We start from the raw sequence: 18173 nt of genomic DNA, 5'->3' as shown, positions 1-18173 counted from the left end.
CCAGTGTGCTAGGGACAATAAATGCAATTGTTCTCACTTTGCAGATAAAGATTGCAACTCAAGAAGACACACAGTAGTCTGTAACAGAGTCAAGACCAAACTCAGTTCTCGCAGTTCCCTCTCCAAGGCTCTTTCAACCATAACATCCTGATGGGTGCCTTCCATCAATGATCTCTGGAAAACAAGTTTGAGATACCAGAATTTAAAAGACAGCTCATTAGAAATGAATAGTTACAAATTTTTTGTAAGTACGAAAATGAAATAAATCTTTTGCCCCCTTTCCTGCTAGGAACTTAAACGTTAAACTGTGCTTTAGTTTTGCACAAATTCACAGAAATTAACACTGCACTGTGAGAGAAACGCTTTTCTTAAAAAGCATCTCCATCGAGTCGAAACAAAAATTTTAATACATGATTTTAAAAAGAAAAAAATTAAAAATAAATAAATATAAAAGTTGTAATACATAAATTGGAAGGAAAAAAACTATCTCTAGTCCTCTCTTATATCTGACCCACATTTGTCTCTATTTTCATGATTGAGTTCCTCAAGCCAGGGGCATATGGCCAAAGACCATTTGAAATGTCAAGTGTTCCAAACACCCAACAGGCTAGTGGATGGAAAGCGCAGTAACGGGGGGAGCAGATGACCGGCGTTCCAGACTTGGTCCCCTCCAGCCTCACACCGGGCGTTGCCTTAAGAAGCCACCTAGTCTTTAGGTGCTTTCGTTCACTGTAAAATGAGGGGACTGGGTCAGTGCACATACGTGAATTTAAACGTAAGCTTGTACTCACGCTTTGCATATTTAAATTCACAAATGTTCATTTAAAACAATATATGTATATAACATTAAGTTTACTCCATCAGAAGTCGGGTCCTCCCCGCTTCCCCAGGACACCAGTGGGCCTCCCGGGCCACGCCAGGGCCGGGCCGGGCTCCGGGGCGCAGTAGAAGCCAAGCAGTGGACTGACAAACTAAAAAAGGGCAAGCCCGGAGCCCGACCCGGCCCCACCGCGACTCCAGGCAGTTCCTAATTCGGGCGGCGGGCGCGGGCCCCGCTCCAGGGCCCCACCACCTGTTCCCGGCAGCCAATGGGGCGGCGGGGGGCGGCGGGGGCGGGGCGCGGCCACAAAAGGCCGGGGACGGCGCGCGCCCGCCCACCCCGCTCAGGGCGCGCTCTCGGGAGCCTCGTACGGACGCGGCCGAGCACCGGGAACATTCCGCTCGTGGACCAGCCGGGCCGGAGCGATGCTGCGGGTGCGGTGTCTGCGCGGCGGGAGCCGCGGCGCCGAGGCGGTGCACTACATCGGGTCTCGGGTGCGTGCACCACCGGCCTGGTCTGGCGGCCGCGAGTCGCCCCCTCGCTGGGCTCTGCGCGCGGCGTGAGGCGCTCGCTTCCTTCCCGGGGCCTCCGCGTTCCCTCGCTTTCCCCAGCCAGGCTTGCCTGGCAGTGGCCCTTTGGTCCCCCTTGGAAGCTCAGCTTCAAGAGCCTTTGTCGGCTGCCAGGAACTTGGCGGCGTCCCCGGGGCAGGAGGGCTTGCATTGCGGCCCCACCCCTTAGGGTTCGGTTGCTGTCTGCGCGTCTCGGCGCGGTGGCCCACAGCGCAGGGGCGCCGCCTTCCTTGTCTGGACCTTGGTTCTTGCCACCGAGCTTCCCGCCCTGGGCGAGGGGGTGGGGACGACTGGGTCTCCGCGTAGTGAAAGGGGGGCGTTATTGGGTTCAGAGCCCTGGGTGGGCATAGAATTGGGGGGCTTTAGGGGAAATGCGTGTGGAGTGGATGGATGGGGAGAAGAGGCATCAAAGGGAGTGAGGACGCAGGGCGGGCGAGCATGCTCGCTTCAAGTGTAACATGGAGTCCTGAGTTGAGAGAGGAGTTGGGGCGAGTTCAGTCTATACACGCAGTTTCTGCCCAGTCCCCGCCCTCGGCTTCCCTGAGGTGCCAGCATGCGCCTGCGGACTCTCCCTTGCTCCTGGGACTGGAATAGCTTGGACAGTCTGGCTCCCCCAGGAACCGGTTCTGAACAGCTGCCACTCTCCCTCTTGCTTTGATCTCCACCCCAGCTTCCCTCCTCTCCCCTTCCTGAGGCTTTTAACACAGAAGGATAGAGATTTGGCGAGTTGTGGTTTGCTCAGTGGTTGAGAGGGATGCTCCCTACTCTAGATTTTACAGGCCCTACACTTTTTAAAGGCTTCTTGAAATTCTTAGATCTCCTTTTTTGGTGTTTAAATTTGTGCCCGGGTTAATCCTTATCTTGGCTAGGGTACTGTGGACCGTCTGTAAAACGAAGCAGATGGCAGTCGGTCACTCTCAGAACTGACATGCCAAAGAATGTGAAGTGCATGTCAAAGATGAAAACATTTTGGTTTGAAGCTGATTATTCTGAAAGACAAAGTCTTTTACAAATGCTTCCACATTTTCATTTGGAAAAAAAAAAAGAAAAAAAGCCTAGTATTGATAACCTTTGATACTGAAGGGGAAAGGAGGCTCCCTCCCTTGGCAGGAAGAGGTGCAGCAGCTTCTACCATTTTCTGAAAAGAGTGTTGACCCATCATCTGCAGAAGAGTTGCTTAAAGCTTGATCGCAGAAACCCAATCTGAGATATAAATGGGGGTGTATGGTCTCTGCGGATACAATCTTCTGAGGGGTTTTAAAGAGTTTTAGCAATTAATAGATAAAAAGAATTTATAGATAAACGGGAAGGTAAAAAAAAATTACCTATAATCCCACTACCCACCTATACACTATTAACATCTTGGTTTAAGTTCTCCTACAGGGTTTTAAATGGTAGTGTTATTCTGAGTTTTCATCCGTTTCCACGTCCTCCTCTTCCCAAGTATTGTATAGGGGTGCACACTAATCTTTTCTTTGTTCTTGGAAGCTTGGAAGAACCTTAACAGGATGGGTGCAGCGAAATTTCCAGAGCACCCAGGCAGCTACGGCTTCCTCCCAGAACTCCTGTGCAGCTGATGACAAGGCCACTGATCCTCTACCCAAGGACTGCCCTGTCTCCTCTTACAATGAATGGGACCCCTTGGAGGAAGTGATAGTGGGCAGAGCAGAAAACGCCTGTGTTCCACCATTCACCGTGGAGGTGAAGGTAATATTCATGTGTCTGAAAGTGGGTTCCCTCCTTACCTTCTGCAGTCTGGCTTCTGCTACTACCTCCTCTATAACTGCTTTCAGTTTGGCTTCCTCCCCCAGACCTCCCAAATCTAGTGGTTAATTTTGAATTATCTTACTTGACACCTCTAGTATTTGACACTGTTTACACAATGATAATTCCTTCCTTCTGGAAACTCTTCTCTTGGATTCTGAGAGCCCTTTTCTGGGGATATTAGTTCTTTTGCTGCTCCTCAGATCTTCCTTCACAGTCTGTAATGTTGGGGTTGAGTAGAATTTCAGTTGGCCTCCTTCTCTTAGCCGTTCTCACAGCTACCCACCCACCACCTCCACTCTGGTCCAGATCTCCCTCTGAATCAACATGGTAAACTGCTTACTGGATATTGCCACAGGACCTCAGACTTGGTACATCTAGAGTTCAGTTGCCGGCCACTCCACTAAATTAGACCCTTCTTCATTCCTTCCTTTTAAGTTTTGGCATTCCTATTTAATCAAGCTAAAACACCAAAGAATCATCTCTGATTTCTCCTTCAGTCACCCTCCACATCCATTCTCCAAGATCTAACACATATTTTGTCAAAATGAATCTTGCCTCCATTCTTCTGCCTCTGCCTTAGGTCAGGAGCTCATCTGCTGCCTGAACTATTGCAGTTAACTCCTAACTGGTCTCCCCTACTCACTCTTCTCTCCAAAATACCTTCCAGCTTCTATCCAAGTGATTTTTTTAAACCCAAATTTGATCATGCTGCTCATCCTGCTCCCTTCACTCCTCTACTTTGCTAGCCTCCCATTGCTTAGGATAAAGTCCTCATGGTATTCAAGATCCTTCACAAGCTGGCACTTGTCTGTATTTCCAGGACTCCCTGTTTAAACACATTAGAGATGTGTTAGTATGGCAGGTTAGCAGATGTTCATTCCTGTTTATGTCTCTCCTCTCCTCTAATATTCCACCCTGATTGTCAGCAGACTTTATAAGATAACCATATGAGCACCTAAACTAGATTATTCTCTGTTCCCTAGAAAGCCCCTGTGTCATTGCTCCTACCTAAATCTCTTCCACATATCTTCCTTCATCCTCTTTTCTGTACTTTACACCCTCTTCCTGCACCCTCTTACCTGTAGTTTAAATTTACCACCACCTAGCTCCAAAGACTCCTTTCACAAAGCCTTCCAGTATTTCCCTGGCAACATGTAATAGCTCTCTTTTTAAAAACTCCTGGTGTTTTTAAATCTGTGATATTCTTATGGTCAGGGCCTCTATGGACTGGTGTTCAGGTTGTATACAGTATAAGGGGGTCATACTAAGGGAGCATCATTTAAAGTGTAGACACAGCCTAAACTCGCATTAATAATGGGTTACAAATGTATCTTCAATGTACTTAAATTCTTCCTGAATATCTACATTTTTATTTCTAATGAGGATTGAGGAAATAAGTTCTGTAACAGCATTGTCATGGTCATCAGAAATACTGCCTACTGTGTATCAGGGCTCTAGAGGTGTTAACACAAAAGAACTTCCTTTCTGTTTGGAGAGATATGATGTCCACATAGAAATGAAGACTAAGTATCTTACTCCAATCAACTGGCAAGGCAGTTGAATTTTAGTGCCAGGAGAGAAGGGAAAAAAGCAATGACTAGGTGCTGGATAGTTAGGAAGTGTTCTTGAAGAAAATTGAGTTAGACCTAGGAGACAGGGTAATAGAAAAAGTAATAATTTCTTCTAATTGTTATGAAACTATATTTGGTTCTGATATTTGAAATTTGATGAGCAGATTAATTTACATATCATCTACATGTTTTAAAAACACATAATCTTTATAAGTCTTTTCTTGAAAAGAAGTTGTCCCATCCCCTAACCGTTTTAATTGGATGAAATTAAAGTTCAAATTCAGGCAATAATTTATCCATCCATTTATCTTTAAAATTATTGACTTTCATATCGTGTGATCTTATGGAATCAGAATTCTCAGACATTATTTTGAGTTCTTTGTCACTTGATAGATGACTTTATTAGACTTTGTAGTTTCATGGGTTTGTGACAAGTCAGGAGACTGGGATTGAATTAGGTATTTGATAAAAGCTTGATAGCGAGTCTCACTTAATTAGTTATTTGACCTTGTGCAAGATTCCAGAAATTTCTGGGCCCCAGTAAAATGAAGATATTAAGAAATTTGCTGTCTACCTAAAGGATTAATCTGAAGGTAAAAGGTTACTTGTTCACTATTTTAAAGGACAGAACTACAATTGGTTACAGTTGCATGGATCCTATTTGCCAGTTATGTTACAAAAGTCCATTGGGAGTGTACTGGTTGTAGATGTTAGCAACATTTACAGAATTGATTTCATTTGCCTGGTTATTTCTGTTTTATGCCACATGCTAAGGTTGGTATTGAGGGAGAAGAAGGTAAATATAAGACATACATGACCCCGAGAAGACAAGGCTGTGCCTTCTAGTGGAGAAGAATGCCACAGATATGTTAATCAGTTTGGGAACAATAAAAGATAAAATAGTAAACTGTCTATAAGCAATTAGAGCATAAGATGTTGGGAGATGTAAGTGCTAGAGGAATTTTGAGAAAAGGAGTGAGGAACACAGTTGTTTGGAAATGCAATCTTTAAAAGCTATATATATGGCTTTTGTTCTGTAAAACAAAATACTTACCATCTGTAAATACTTGGTATCAAATATGTGCTTTTTGTTTTGCTTTTATCTTTTTTTAAAATAAAGCCCTTTGATAAAGGACCTTTTATAAAATACAAGATTAATCAAGGTTAATATAAGTTTACAGCTGGATAAATAAGAAGTAGGTTTCTATTGTCATTTCTTAGCCTTCCAAAGACAGTATTTAAAAATTAATTTGGCAAGCCCCTGGAAAAGAATTTTAGGCTCTGAAAGACTATAAAGTTTCCAGGAATGCAGCCACATCTCTGCAACAGATTATTTAAAATATCATATGCTAAGCATCTAATAGTGTTCATTATCTTACAGACAGCTTGGTAAATGAGTATGAACTCACTTAGCTGGGTTATAAAGGAAGCGTAAACAATTTCCAGCTGTCTCTTGGAAAATGTAATGCGCCCTGTCATTTGGACTTTGTCCAACCTTTGCCAGATTATCAGCTATTCAAGAAAACTCACATTTGTTCAAATAACTTTTTTCTCCCAGGGAAGTTTACTTTATATATTTATCAAGGCAAGCTTTACTCTGTGTAAATAGTCACTCAGGATTCTTTGGAATGAGTCTGGCAAGACAACATAACTCTGTATCCGCTGTAACCCAGGGTTAAATTTTCAAAGGCTTCTTGTGCTTTAGTGGATTGTAGGAGATGTGCCTGGCATGAGAAGGAGGAAATGGTGAATGGATAAGTAGTACCAGGATGTGTCTGAGAGGAATTTATAAAGAGTCGTTATTACCCTCTCTTTCTGGCTGCTGCTGCACAAATTCCTAGGAGTAGAAAACAGTGAAGTGCTTTTGTTTTGTTTTTTGAAAGGGTAGATTGGTCTTAAAAATTACTCAAATGTTTAATGCTGATAACATTTTTTATAGGCCAGAAATTGAGCCTGCTGTTTGCCTGTACATCTTCAAAAGTAAAGGAACTAATTCATGATTCAGATGAGCGGTCAGCAAACTTTCTCTGTCTAGTGCCAAATAATAAATAATTCATGCTTTGCAGACCATCAGTTTCTGTTGCAGCTACTCAACTCTCAACTCTGCCATTGTAGTGCAGAAACAGCCTTAGACAATATGTAAACAAATGAGTGTGCCTGTGTTCCTATAAAACTTTATTTACAAAAACAGGCAGTGGGCCAGATTTGGCCCATGGACCTTTGTTTACCAACCCCTATTTTAGAGCTTCACTGGCATCATTCATGTTTTCTAAAGACTTGTTTTTTGGCTTATTCGTTATTAACCAAGCTAGGTTCCAGCCTAACTGATGTGAACCTAGATATTGAACTAACAAGAGGCAGGTCTGCTTTCATGTATTTTATATTTGTCAAAATGGAAGGTAAAAATGGAACTAGAGACACAAAATCTAGAAAAAATATTTCCTTTGACATTAAAGAAGTAGACATGTAGACATTGAGTCCGGTCTTGATGAGCAGAAACCATTGGGAACTTTATAAACTATGTTAAGCAATTCCAGTTTTAAAAGTTTTTACACATCACGATAAAAATGTTCAAACCAGTGTATTAACCACGTCCCTTGGTGTATTAGGAACACTGTGAGAGTAACAGAGCATTTGAATTCTAGTCCTGCTTATGCAGGTAGCAAGTGAGCATTGACCTCCCTGAGCCCCATTCCTTGCATGTGAAATGAGCATATGAGTACTTGCCCTATCTCTTAGGCAGCATTGCTGGGAGCACCAAATGGGAGAATATCTAGCTAAATTAGATACCCTTGAGCCCGATACCCAGTTTTACACCTTTCTAGTACTTACCACCATCTGAAATTATCTGATTTATGATGGAAACCCTATTATCTGACATGATCAGTACTGGTAGTTGGACAGTTAATCTATGGTATAAAGAAACTTTTTTTTAAATTTCTGCTTTAAACATTTTTTAACAAAAATTTAAAAACTTGAAAATGTTTTTTAACTTAAAGCATACAAGTGTACCTTGCTTTGCAAATCTTTTGATGAAGGTCCAAGGATTTTTCTTAGATTCTGGATTCTCTGATTAGAGTTCTGTTTCATCTATCTTGATCAATTGTAGAATGCATCATGTATATCTCCCAGTATATTTCTTTAAATTGAGAACTTTAGACATATGCAAAACAATCTGAATGTAGAATCTTTCTAGATTTTTACATTTTTGAAAAACAATATTTTACAGATTGAGCTATTTTAAAGCATTCAACTGTTTACTATCTTGTTGTCTTTTAAAATACATATAACCCCTAGAAACTTTCTGTTGTTAAGGTTTTTTATTTTCTTTTAGCTCCTAAAAGTTTGTGAATTTGTTTATCAGATCACTTTCTTCTGTGACAAAAGGACCCAAAGAGATGTGAGAGCTCGAATGGATTGGGGAGAGGAGAGGGGTGGTTGGCATGAGACACATTGACAGGGACGCACTAAAGGCAGACTTGCACAGCTGCACAGTTTTGCCTAGTGCGGAGTCTGTTGAATGGAAAAATCAATAATGGGTTTTTAAGAGAAATAAAGCATATTTGAAAGTGTGTTCTTGACCTTAACAGAGTTAAAATATCTCTTTTTTGCCATAAAATATCTTGAGGTGCCATGTTCCAGCATCCCATGGAATCCTGGGATGCATGGGTCGTCCATGGCTTTGGCTTAGTATAGGTGCTTTTATTCTCTTAGGCTATTTTGTTTGTTCCCTAGTTTCATATCACTGAGACTCTCTAATGGGAATCCCTGTGTCCTGTTTTGTACCTAAAGCATGGTACAGACTGGCAAGAGGATTCCAAGCCTGTCTGTGGACAGACATGCTCTTAGTGGTTGGACATGAGATCTCAGGTGGAAGCAGCCAAAGGCCTCAAAATATGAAGATAATTTAAGAGTTCTTCATTCAACAAATATGGAGTGTTTGCCCAGAGTGCTAGTATGCTCCGTGCTGGGGATCGACGGTGAACAAGTCCTGGTTGTAGTCTCAATTCCATCACATCACACAAAGAGTTGTTCCTGCCTGTGAACCTGTGGGTCATATTTTTCTCCTATAAGTATTTCATTTACTTTCTTCTGCTTCTAGGCTAACACATATGAAAAATACTGGCCATTTTACCAGAAGCATGGAGGCCATTATTTTCCCAAAGATCATTTGAAGAAGGCTGTTGCTGAAATTGAAGAAATGTGCAATATTTTAAAAATAGAAGGAGTGACAGTGAAGAGGCCTGACCCCATTGACTGGTCACTGAAGTATAAAACTCCTGATTTTGAGTCTACGGGTAAGTGACATTAGATAACTAAATTATCAGTGTCTTCGTTTTCTATTTCTTTCTTAACATGTAAGGAGAAAGCTCTCAGAATTTCTTGGAGATTCCTTTGTTTTACTTATTCTTCAAAACTTTAAAGATTAGTTAATGCTCATAATTAAGTTTACCAGCAGAAAAAAAGATTATTTAGGAATGGTTTGGTTTGTGTTGATATAAAGATATGCACATTCTAAACTCCATAGTAAATCTGGTGAAATCTCCTTTAAAGAAGCAGTTTTTTCTAAACTTTATGGTCATTTCTTTACATAAGAACAGTGGATTACACTTAATATTCCACAAGAACAGAAATTAAGAGGGGAATAGAAACATTTCCATTTTTAACTGACATTGCTGCACTACTGTTCTTGTGCCTGAATTCAGTGTTCTAATTCATAGTTTTAGAATGATTCTTGCCCCAGTTTTTATCTTATGTTACTGGTAATCTTTCAAGAACTCTGTTTCTGGATAGCAAGAAAGGAACTTACAAATGGTAAAGGCTTAACAGCTCAAGATCTCTTTGTGCAGACTTGATTGCTTCATATTTTTCTTTTTCTTTTTTTGCTTGGCTTCCCCACCCCCACACAGAATTCATATTAACAATCTAGTATGTATTATTAGATTTTTTTTCCATTTTTATATAGTTATATATGTATGCACATGTACAGGGCTTTTAGTAATTTTTTTAGTTAAAAATGAGATTATATTATTAACATATAGACTTTTCTATCTTTGAAATTAGCACTACTGAGGTTGTTGTGGAACTTTTTGGTCTGTCAGGTTTATACAGTGCGATGCCGCGAGACATCCTGATAGTCGTGGGAAATGAGATCATCGAGGCTCCCATGGCGTGGCGTGCACGCTTCTTTGAGTACCGAGCATACCGGTCAATTATCAAAGACTACTTCCACCGTGGTGCCAAGTGGACCACGGCCCCTAAGCCCACGATGGCTGATAAGCTTTATGACCAGGTAAGTCCCTAATAATAGGCTAATTTATTAGTAACTTTTCTAAATAATCCACGAAGAATAAGATAAAGATTCTCTGATACCTTGTATATATTATGCATTTTAGAAATGGAAAATATCACCTAATTTTTAAAAAATGGTTTTATGATAAAAATAAGGTAAATGATCTTATGATAATAATACTATTAATAACAGCTAACATTTGTTTGGTGCTTACCTTGTGCTATGTCCTGGGCTTAATTCTTTAGTTACATCCTCAATCCTGTTTATTCTGCACAACAACCCTATGAGGGAGTACGGTAGTATCATTCTGTTATAGGGAGGAAAACTTGCCTGCCGGCGTACTGCTAGTCATTAGTGGAACTAGAGAAGTCACTAGGCTGAAATTCATTTTCTTAGAAAAAGAACCCAGTCCACAGGCTAAATTCACAGTAAAATGAAATGTATGTTCCTTATTAAACCACTTACTATTTGATCATTTTGGAAAAATTTAAAAATAAAAATTTCTTCTAGAGGTTTAAAGACAGAAGTAAATAATGAATTTATTTTGCCACACCCAATCAAGTTTGGCAGGGGAGGCATGGCATCTCATTTTATGGTGTGAGTTAGGCTCAGGACCAAATTCCTTTTCTAAAAGAACGGTATGACTTCATCCTATTAACTTTCATATAAATACATATTTATATTGGTAGCTACATAAATAAATGTGTGGGTCATGGAATATTTTCAGAATCAATTACTTCCCCTGTACCACTCCTTTCTAAGTACAGTAGTCCCCCCCTTATCCTTGGGGGATACATTTCAGACCCCTAGTGGGTGCCTGAAACTGTGGATCATACTGAGCCCTATATCTTATGTTTTTCCTATACGTACATACTTATGATAAAGTTTATAAGTTAGGCACAGTAAAATATTAATAACAGTATTAACACAGTATTAATAACAATAACTAATAACAGAATAATTACAACAGTCTACTGTAATAAAAGTTATGTGTATGATGTTCCCCCTCCCCCACCTCTCCCTCTCTGTCTCTCAAACTATCTTAATATTTTCAGACCACAATTGACTTCATGTAACTGAACTGTGGAAAGCAAAATCATGGATAACAGGAAACTGCTATATAAGGAAATTATTGTAATGCTTAGTTTTTTATTTTGTTGTTTTAGTTTGTTTATCATGTATTAATTCCCATGCATATTTTAGTCTAGGACTGAATAGTATTTTGGGAAATAATGTTGAACTAACTTTTAAGATAATGTATGCATTATAAATAATTTCCTCATGAACCAATGCATTGTGTGTGTTCATTCTTGTTCCACTTAGGATTATCCCATCCATTCTGTAGAAGACAGACACAGATTGGCTGCTCAGGGAAAATTTGTGACAACTGAGTTTGAGCCATGCTTTGATGCTGCTGACTTCATTCGAGCTGGAAGAGATATTTTTGCACAGAGAAGCCAGGTCGATAGAGGCTGCCTCTGAAATTTCACACTATATTATTATATTTTTTATTTCCAAATTAAAATATTTTCATCCTAAATACTTTTAGTTTTCTAAACATAGAACCAAATCTTTATAGATTGTATGTCTCCCTTTCAGGTTACAAACAACCTGGGCATTGAATGGATGCGTAGACATCTTGCTCCAGACTACAGAGTGCATATCATCTCCTTTAAAGATCCCAATCCAATGCATATTGATGCCACCTTCAATATCATCGGACCTGGTCTTGTGCTTTCCAACCCTGACCGACCTTGTCACCAGGTAAAAGAGTTCTTAGGACTCTGAAAAAGCAATGGAGTCTAGCAACTAAAGTAATCGCCACTTTCATTTTAAGCACTTCCATGATTCCTAGCGGTTCTAACTGACAAACGCAGCAATGCTCAACGTTTGATGAGCAAATGTTGGATTGCTTATGGTGTGTTTATTACGTGGTGTCCAACACTCAGAAATGTACATTGTTGCCATGATAATTAGTGTAGCGTCATCAGATTTTGGCTGCTTGCTGTTGTCAAAGCCTCAAGTTTGTGCATATATGTGTATTTTTATTAAACAGAGTGGTATTACCTCATAACTTGCAGAAGTGGTTCCACAGCAGCTGAGTTGTAAACAAGATGATCTCTGCATGGCCAGGGCAATGCCACTGGGCAGTGAGTGTCTTCCTTGTCCAGTGGGTCAGGCTCCCTGTGGCCAGCTCCACCCTGCAGGGAGGAGCAGAGCCACTGCACTGCAGCTGGTCTGTCCTCATCACCTGCAGCTTCCTACTTTCTGCCTGTGGCCCCCTACTTCCAGTTGGGTGGTGAGTGATTTTGTTACTTGCAAAGCTGCAGCACACCTTTTTAAAACCACTATTATACTGTGTCACTGTTTTTTTCTATCTCTTATTTTTAGGCCTACTGACCAAGATTACTTATTCATCTCATTTCAATATTATTTGTCAATATATTAAGTGGGTATGTGAACACAGGGATGGCTGAGTTGTAATATGTCACAAAGGGCAATTACCTTTTTTTTTATTACATCTCCATCATTTGTCATAAATACAAAGTGACAGACAATGAAATGGATGGACTACGGGATTAACATAGTCACATTTTTGTTTTCTTATAACTTGAATATTTTCTTTTTTTTAAATGAGAGTTTCTTAAGGAAAGTATCTTTGGTATTTTAAATCTCCGAAACCTGAGAAAAACACAAGAATAACTTTAAAAGTTTTAATATTTCTGTTACTTTTAAACTTGAATCTGGGAATTTTATGTACATTTTTAATTAAGATTCAGAGAAAATCATCCAAATGTTTTGAAAATTTAATTTCTTTATTTTGGCAATTGAGAAGACAGCTTCTCAGAAAGGATTACTAATGAATGATAAAGGCTATCAGAGACCAAGAATAATAAGAATAGTATATATGGATTTAAGCCTATTTGAGTTTTTTTGGTCTTGCAGATTGACCTTTTCAAGAAAGCAGGATGGACCATAGTGACTCCACCAACACCAGTCATCCCAGATGGTATGTTTACTTTACATACTTAACAGACTAAACTGATTGCTTTGGTGACCAAGGATCTTTCACCTATAGAGATCAGCCCAAATGTTAGCAATTTAGGAAAAATGTTTCCCCAGGTAAGGAATAAAGTAGTGCTTGGAACTATGGGTGCTAGAATAAGGCTGGGACTTGTGTTTGCAACTTTTTCTTCCATAGAAAATGAAAGGGAGAAGACAGAATACACAAAGAGTGCAATGCGCACCACCCGAAGGATGGACATATTTGAAACTTGGACTTGGAGGGGGGAAGGGCAACATATGTAACCTAAACATCTGTACCCCTATAATATGCTGAAATAAAAAAAAAAAGAGAGAGAAAAAAAAACAGTATCGCATAAAGCCAAGATATGACTTTTTAAGGAAAACAGGGTGAAATCCAAATGTGTAATGAGTATGGATTGATTCATAACTTTTATAGATAAATTGTTTTAAGATTAAAGTAAGTTTTCAATGGAAAGTGAACTACTGAAAGAATTGAGCTTGTTCACTTTAATATTCTTCGCTTTAAGTAAATCCTTGCTTTAAACAAAAATGATAGCAGACATGGTTTAACAGTTGTTGCTATTTTTAGATCATCCACTCTGGATGTCATCCAAATGGCTTTCCATGAATGTCTTAATGCTGGATGAAAAACGTGTTATGGTGGATGCCAATGAAGTCCCAATTCAAAAGATGTTTGAAAAGCTGGGTATGTACAATAAATGAACCATGTTGTGTATGAAAATGTTAAACAAGAAGAACCAAAGAAATGACATACTAGGTTTGATGTACGGTTTATCTAATTTAATTTCTATCCCTTTTAGAGTCACTAAGTTATTATTTTGCATATGCCCAGTATTTTGTTTTCAACAAGTCTGTTTAGACACAGGGAACTTCTTAAAGTAAACTTGATCAAACAAATGAATTCCCTCTAATTCAGGAGTAATATGTCCCTAGCCATCTGAGTAAGATAGATACCTCGTTCTATCAGAAAACTTTTGCTCATGTTTACAAGCCCACTCCTTATCCCAAATCCCCTTCTTACCCTTGTCCAAACCATGTTCTTACTCTTCAGAGCCACACTCAGTCTCACTTTCTCAGGAAAGTCTTAGAATGACTCATGCCTTTCTTCTCCCTAACTATACCAATAGACCCTTTAATGACTCTGTAGCTTATCTTCCCCCTTAAAATAATGAGTTCCTTGAAAGAGGAGCATAGATTTTCTTTTTAAAACCCCACTATGTCTAACGCAATAGTCCTAAAGACTGTTGGTTAAGTAGGCCATGCACATCACAGCCTTGTCATTACAGATGGTACCAGATTAAACCAATTGATTATCTTTGGTACCTATATAACCATACAACCTCAATATTAAAATACCTGTGCTGTTCTCTTGTTTCCTTAATGTGTCCTGGTAAAGTTAATCTGTATCAGATAGACTCTCTTTATATGTGAGTATATGAAGTCAGCTTTTCAAGTTGGCTAAATTATGCTTTTCTTACTAAATTAACATGGTAAAATTAGGAACAGTTTGACAAATTAAAGTATAATTCTAAAAGGCCTTAATATTTTAGTACTCAGTCATTTTGAATATTTGTTAAGTGTATATGCTCATCCAGTCTATTGACTTGTGAATAGTGAATAGAACAAAACTTGAGAGTCTCTGTTGACTTTGTGATGAACACTTTATATTAGCAGTGGAATAGATTAGATGACATATAGTTGGCAAAAATAAAATTGAAAGAGAAAAGACTATTAGGGTTGGGGTAGCCTTAAGGATTAGAACCATGGGATTCCTCCAAGTCTTTAGGCTTGCTTTCTGTAGGAAAATCTTTATGTTAATCCATCTAACTGACCACATCTCTTTTTCAATGCAGGTATCAGTACCATTAAGGTTAACATTCGAAATGCCAATTCCCTGGGAGGAGGCTTTCATTGCTGGACCTGCGATGTCCGGCGCCGAGGCACCCTGCAGTCCTACTTTGACTGACCAGGCCTGATGGAGCTTGTGGCTGGCCTCAGACACACCTAAGAAGCTTAGGGGCAAGGTTCATTCTCCTGCTTTAAAAGTGCATGAACTGTAGTGCTTTAAACAATCATCTCCTTAACAGGGGTCTTAAGCCTGGTTTACTTTTATTACTTTCCTTTGACATAAGGAAATAACTTCTACTAGGTATTACTCTTCTAAAGTTATTTACTGTTTGGCTTCAAGTGCAAAATTTTGGTAAATGTGTACCAAGACAAAAATTAGTCACTTGGGTAACTTGGCAACTAATAATTAACCATCTACCTCTGTTTTTAATTTTCTTTCCAAAAGGCAGCTTGAAATGTTGGTCCTAATCTTAATTTGTTTTTTCCTTTTCAGTAGACTTGAGAATGTATTACTTTTTTTTTCTAAATGAGAGAAAAGCTTAGAAGGTACACAGATCCTCAGTAGAACCATAATTGTGTCTTTTTCTAATGAAGAATTTGGATAATTTTAAATTTTTTGTTTTTAAAGAAATAACCTAGACTGTGCAAATGTTGAAGTGAATTTTCCATGAATATTTTTAATATTCTCATCTCAACATTGGTGTTATGTGCTACTAAAAACCTTTTCATACAACTTACCTCATTTTAAGTGAATTATTTTAATCTTTTCCTCTTTTTCCAAAAATTTACAGAAATATTTAGTGAAGTGGAATATAACTATCAGTTCCCATCCCTAAATTTTGATATTCAACATCTGATAGATACATTGCATCTTTGGTAATCTAAGATTTGTTTATAGGTGTGCAAATTATTTAAAGCATAGACTTTAAAAGCATTAAAAAAAACTAACGGAGATAAAACCTACACACAGTATGAAATAATTTTAATGTTGGATACTGTATATGTATATGTATTTGTATTCTAATAAACTTTTGTGTTCCAGACTGGACTTTATTAGGGTTTGGCATCAGTCTAGTTATTTTAGTGTAAGTAAATTATAGGAATGTAGCTCTTGGGACAGACTTCTCATTCTCTAAAATAATGAACATATTCATCCTAAATTTAAACCTAATACTTGTATTCACTAGTGTTTAGCAAAGTCAGATTTTGGTTTTTTTAATCAATTAATTCACTCATTCAAAAATATCTGAATATCTTTTGAGTATAAGGGATTAATCCTAGGCCCCAGAAGGGAAAAAATGTTTTTACTCATGAAAATCTGCATAGAATGTATGCTTTGCAATGAGTCACAGGTTTCAACCATTCCCTCGCCAACACCTTTATCTCCTTTGTATCCTGGTGTCCTTTTTCATCCGTCACAGAGCCACCTATTAGTTCTACACTTGGACTGAATCCTACTTGAGAATCGATGCGGTCGTGTGGACTGGTGCCCACTTAGGGTGTATATAGCCAGGCCTAAATGCTACTCAGCAATTCTGTTACACACCCCTCTGCATTATTCTCAATACCTGTTCCAAACCTTCATTACATTTTCTTAGCTGATCATATTATTTCATCTTTCACAGAAAAAATAGAGACCACCATGCATTAGTTCCCTAACTTTACAGTCCCTTATAGATTTATACACATTTGCATACTCTGATTAAGTTTCTCTCTCCTCCTTGCTTATAGTAGTCCCTCCTTATCCTTGAGGGATGTTTTTCAGGACCTCTAGTGGATGCCTAAAACTCTGGATAGTACCAAACCTTCTGTATACCATGCTTTGTCCTATACATACAGACCTATGATAAAGTTTAATTAAGTTAATCTGGTGCAATACGTTGCCATAAATTGGAACATGTTTCTGTTCATGTCTTCCACCCACAAATTTATTGCTTTTTCCATCTTAACTAAGCATTTGTTATGCTTTGTGGCCATAACTTTTGCAGTTTGAGGTGCAACAGCAAAACCATCATGAATTTCTTTTTCCTTCTTCACAATTTCATGGATAGAAGAGTCATTCTTTCCATAGATCTTAGCAACCTTAGCATACAATTTGATAATGAAACAGCTACTAAGTGATTAAAGGGCAAGACTGTGTGGATATACTAGATAAAGGGAAGGTTCACATCTGGGGAAGGGCAGAGTGGGCCGGTGAGAGATTTCGCCACTACTCAGAACAGCATATAGTTTAAAACTTATGCATTGTTTATTTCTGGAACTTTCCATTTACCGTTTTCAGTCCATGGTTGACCGCTGGTGACTGAAACCTCAGAAAGCGAAACCTCAGATAAGGGGTGACTACTGTACTAGCTAAGCTTCTAGAAAGGAAAGTCAGGCCTTCATCTAATCACTTGCATCCACTTCTCAACCCTCTATAAAGGGACACTTCTCTAGCTGCTGTGGAAAGAGAGGTGAACCTTCTGACCAAGTCTGATCCACACGGACACACATACTGTCTGTTAATCCTAATCTTTTTCTCTTTTGGGAACTTGCTACACCAATTATCTTCCTTGTAACTCCAGCAGTGTGTGTGTGTGTGTGTGTGTGTGTGTGTGTGGGCGTGTGCACGCGCGCACACTGCATGTGTGTGGTTTTTTTATCCCCCCCTCCAAAAATAGTCATGCTCAAAATAATCCCTCATGGCACAGTGTATACCCCTGATCCACGACCATGGCCTTTTTACCACAAAGTGATCACCTTAGTTTGACAGCTACCACTTGTCTTACAGTATCATGTAACCAAATAGATAATCAAAATGTACATACAGATGCCGCACATTTGAAATAACTAGTTGGCTTGCATTTAAACAGCTGAACCATCCAAAAATTCCAGCATAAACGTTCTCATATTTTCAAATTAACTTTGCAGTTCATCTGCCTACCTGATCTACAGTCATCTGTACTTTGTAGTGTGTATCTGTTGAGTGATTAAGAACTGTAACTGACCTATCGTTGCTCAAGTCAAAATATTCTTCAGGCCAATTCTGTTCCATAGAGATAATATCCTGAGGGGTGTTTAGTTCAATCTCCCAATACATTTGATTATTAATATCAGTATTCTAAGTTTTGCTAGCTTCTACAATATTAATTTTACCTAGTTATCTAATGGAGACCCACCTTTAATCCCCTCATGTTAAGTTGCAAGACACAATGCTGTGTTTGTGAACCAGCCCTTCGATCCTTCGTTACCCTCACTTTTTAAAGCAGCTGTTTTAA

At 39.0% G+C, this 18173-nt stretch overlaps 1 protein-coding gene across 1 annotated transcript; it reads left to right on the top strand.

The window, feature by feature from the left end:
- Nucleotides 1–1011: 1011 nt before the first annotated feature.
- Nucleotides 1012–15819, top strand: GATM (glycine amidinotransferase (L-arginine:glycine amidinotransferase)). Its single transcript, XM_012649428.1, has 9 exons — nucleotides 1012–1314; nucleotides 2878–3096; nucleotides 8830–9025; nucleotides 9830–10020; nucleotides 11344–11481; nucleotides 11620–11784; nucleotides 12967–13030; nucleotides 13637–13753; nucleotides 14922–15819. The coding sequence occupies exons 1-9, from the start codon at nucleotides 1246–1248 to the stop codon at nucleotides 15032–15034; spliced, it is 1272 nt and encodes a 423-aa protein (XP_012504882.1). The 5' UTR covers nucleotides 1012–1245; the 3' UTR covers nucleotides 15035–15819.
- Nucleotides 15820–18173: the final 2354 nt, after the last annotated feature.

The sequence above is a fragment of the Propithecus coquereli genome, unplaced genomic scaffold, assembly GCF_000956105.1.
Source record: "Propithecus coquereli isolate 6110/MARCELLA unplaced genomic scaffold, Pcoq_1.0 Scaffold3, whole genome shotgun sequence".
Taxonomy (NCBI): Eukaryota; Metazoa; Chordata; class Mammalia; order Primates; family Indriidae; genus Propithecus; species Propithecus coquereli.
Note: the sequence above shows the minus strand (reverse complement) of the source record. Positions and strands in the feature narration are given on the sequence as shown.

What these genes read in the sequence shown, in the direction of transcription:
- GATM (XM_012649428.1), top strand. Translation starts at nt 1,246, where the DNA reads ATGCTGCGGGTGCGGTGTCTGCGCGGCGGGAGCCGCGGCGCCGAGGCG. An exon ending in TCCTGATTTTGAGTCTACGG is followed by an intron (nt 9,026 to 9,829) that starts GTAAGTGACATT and finishes TTGGTCTGTCAG; the next exon opens with GTTTATACAGTGCGATGCCG. An exon ending in AAAGATGTTTGAAAAGCTGG is followed by an intron (nt 13,754 to 14,921) that starts GTATGTACAATA and finishes TTTTCAATGCAG; the next exon opens with GTATCAGTACCATTAAGGTT.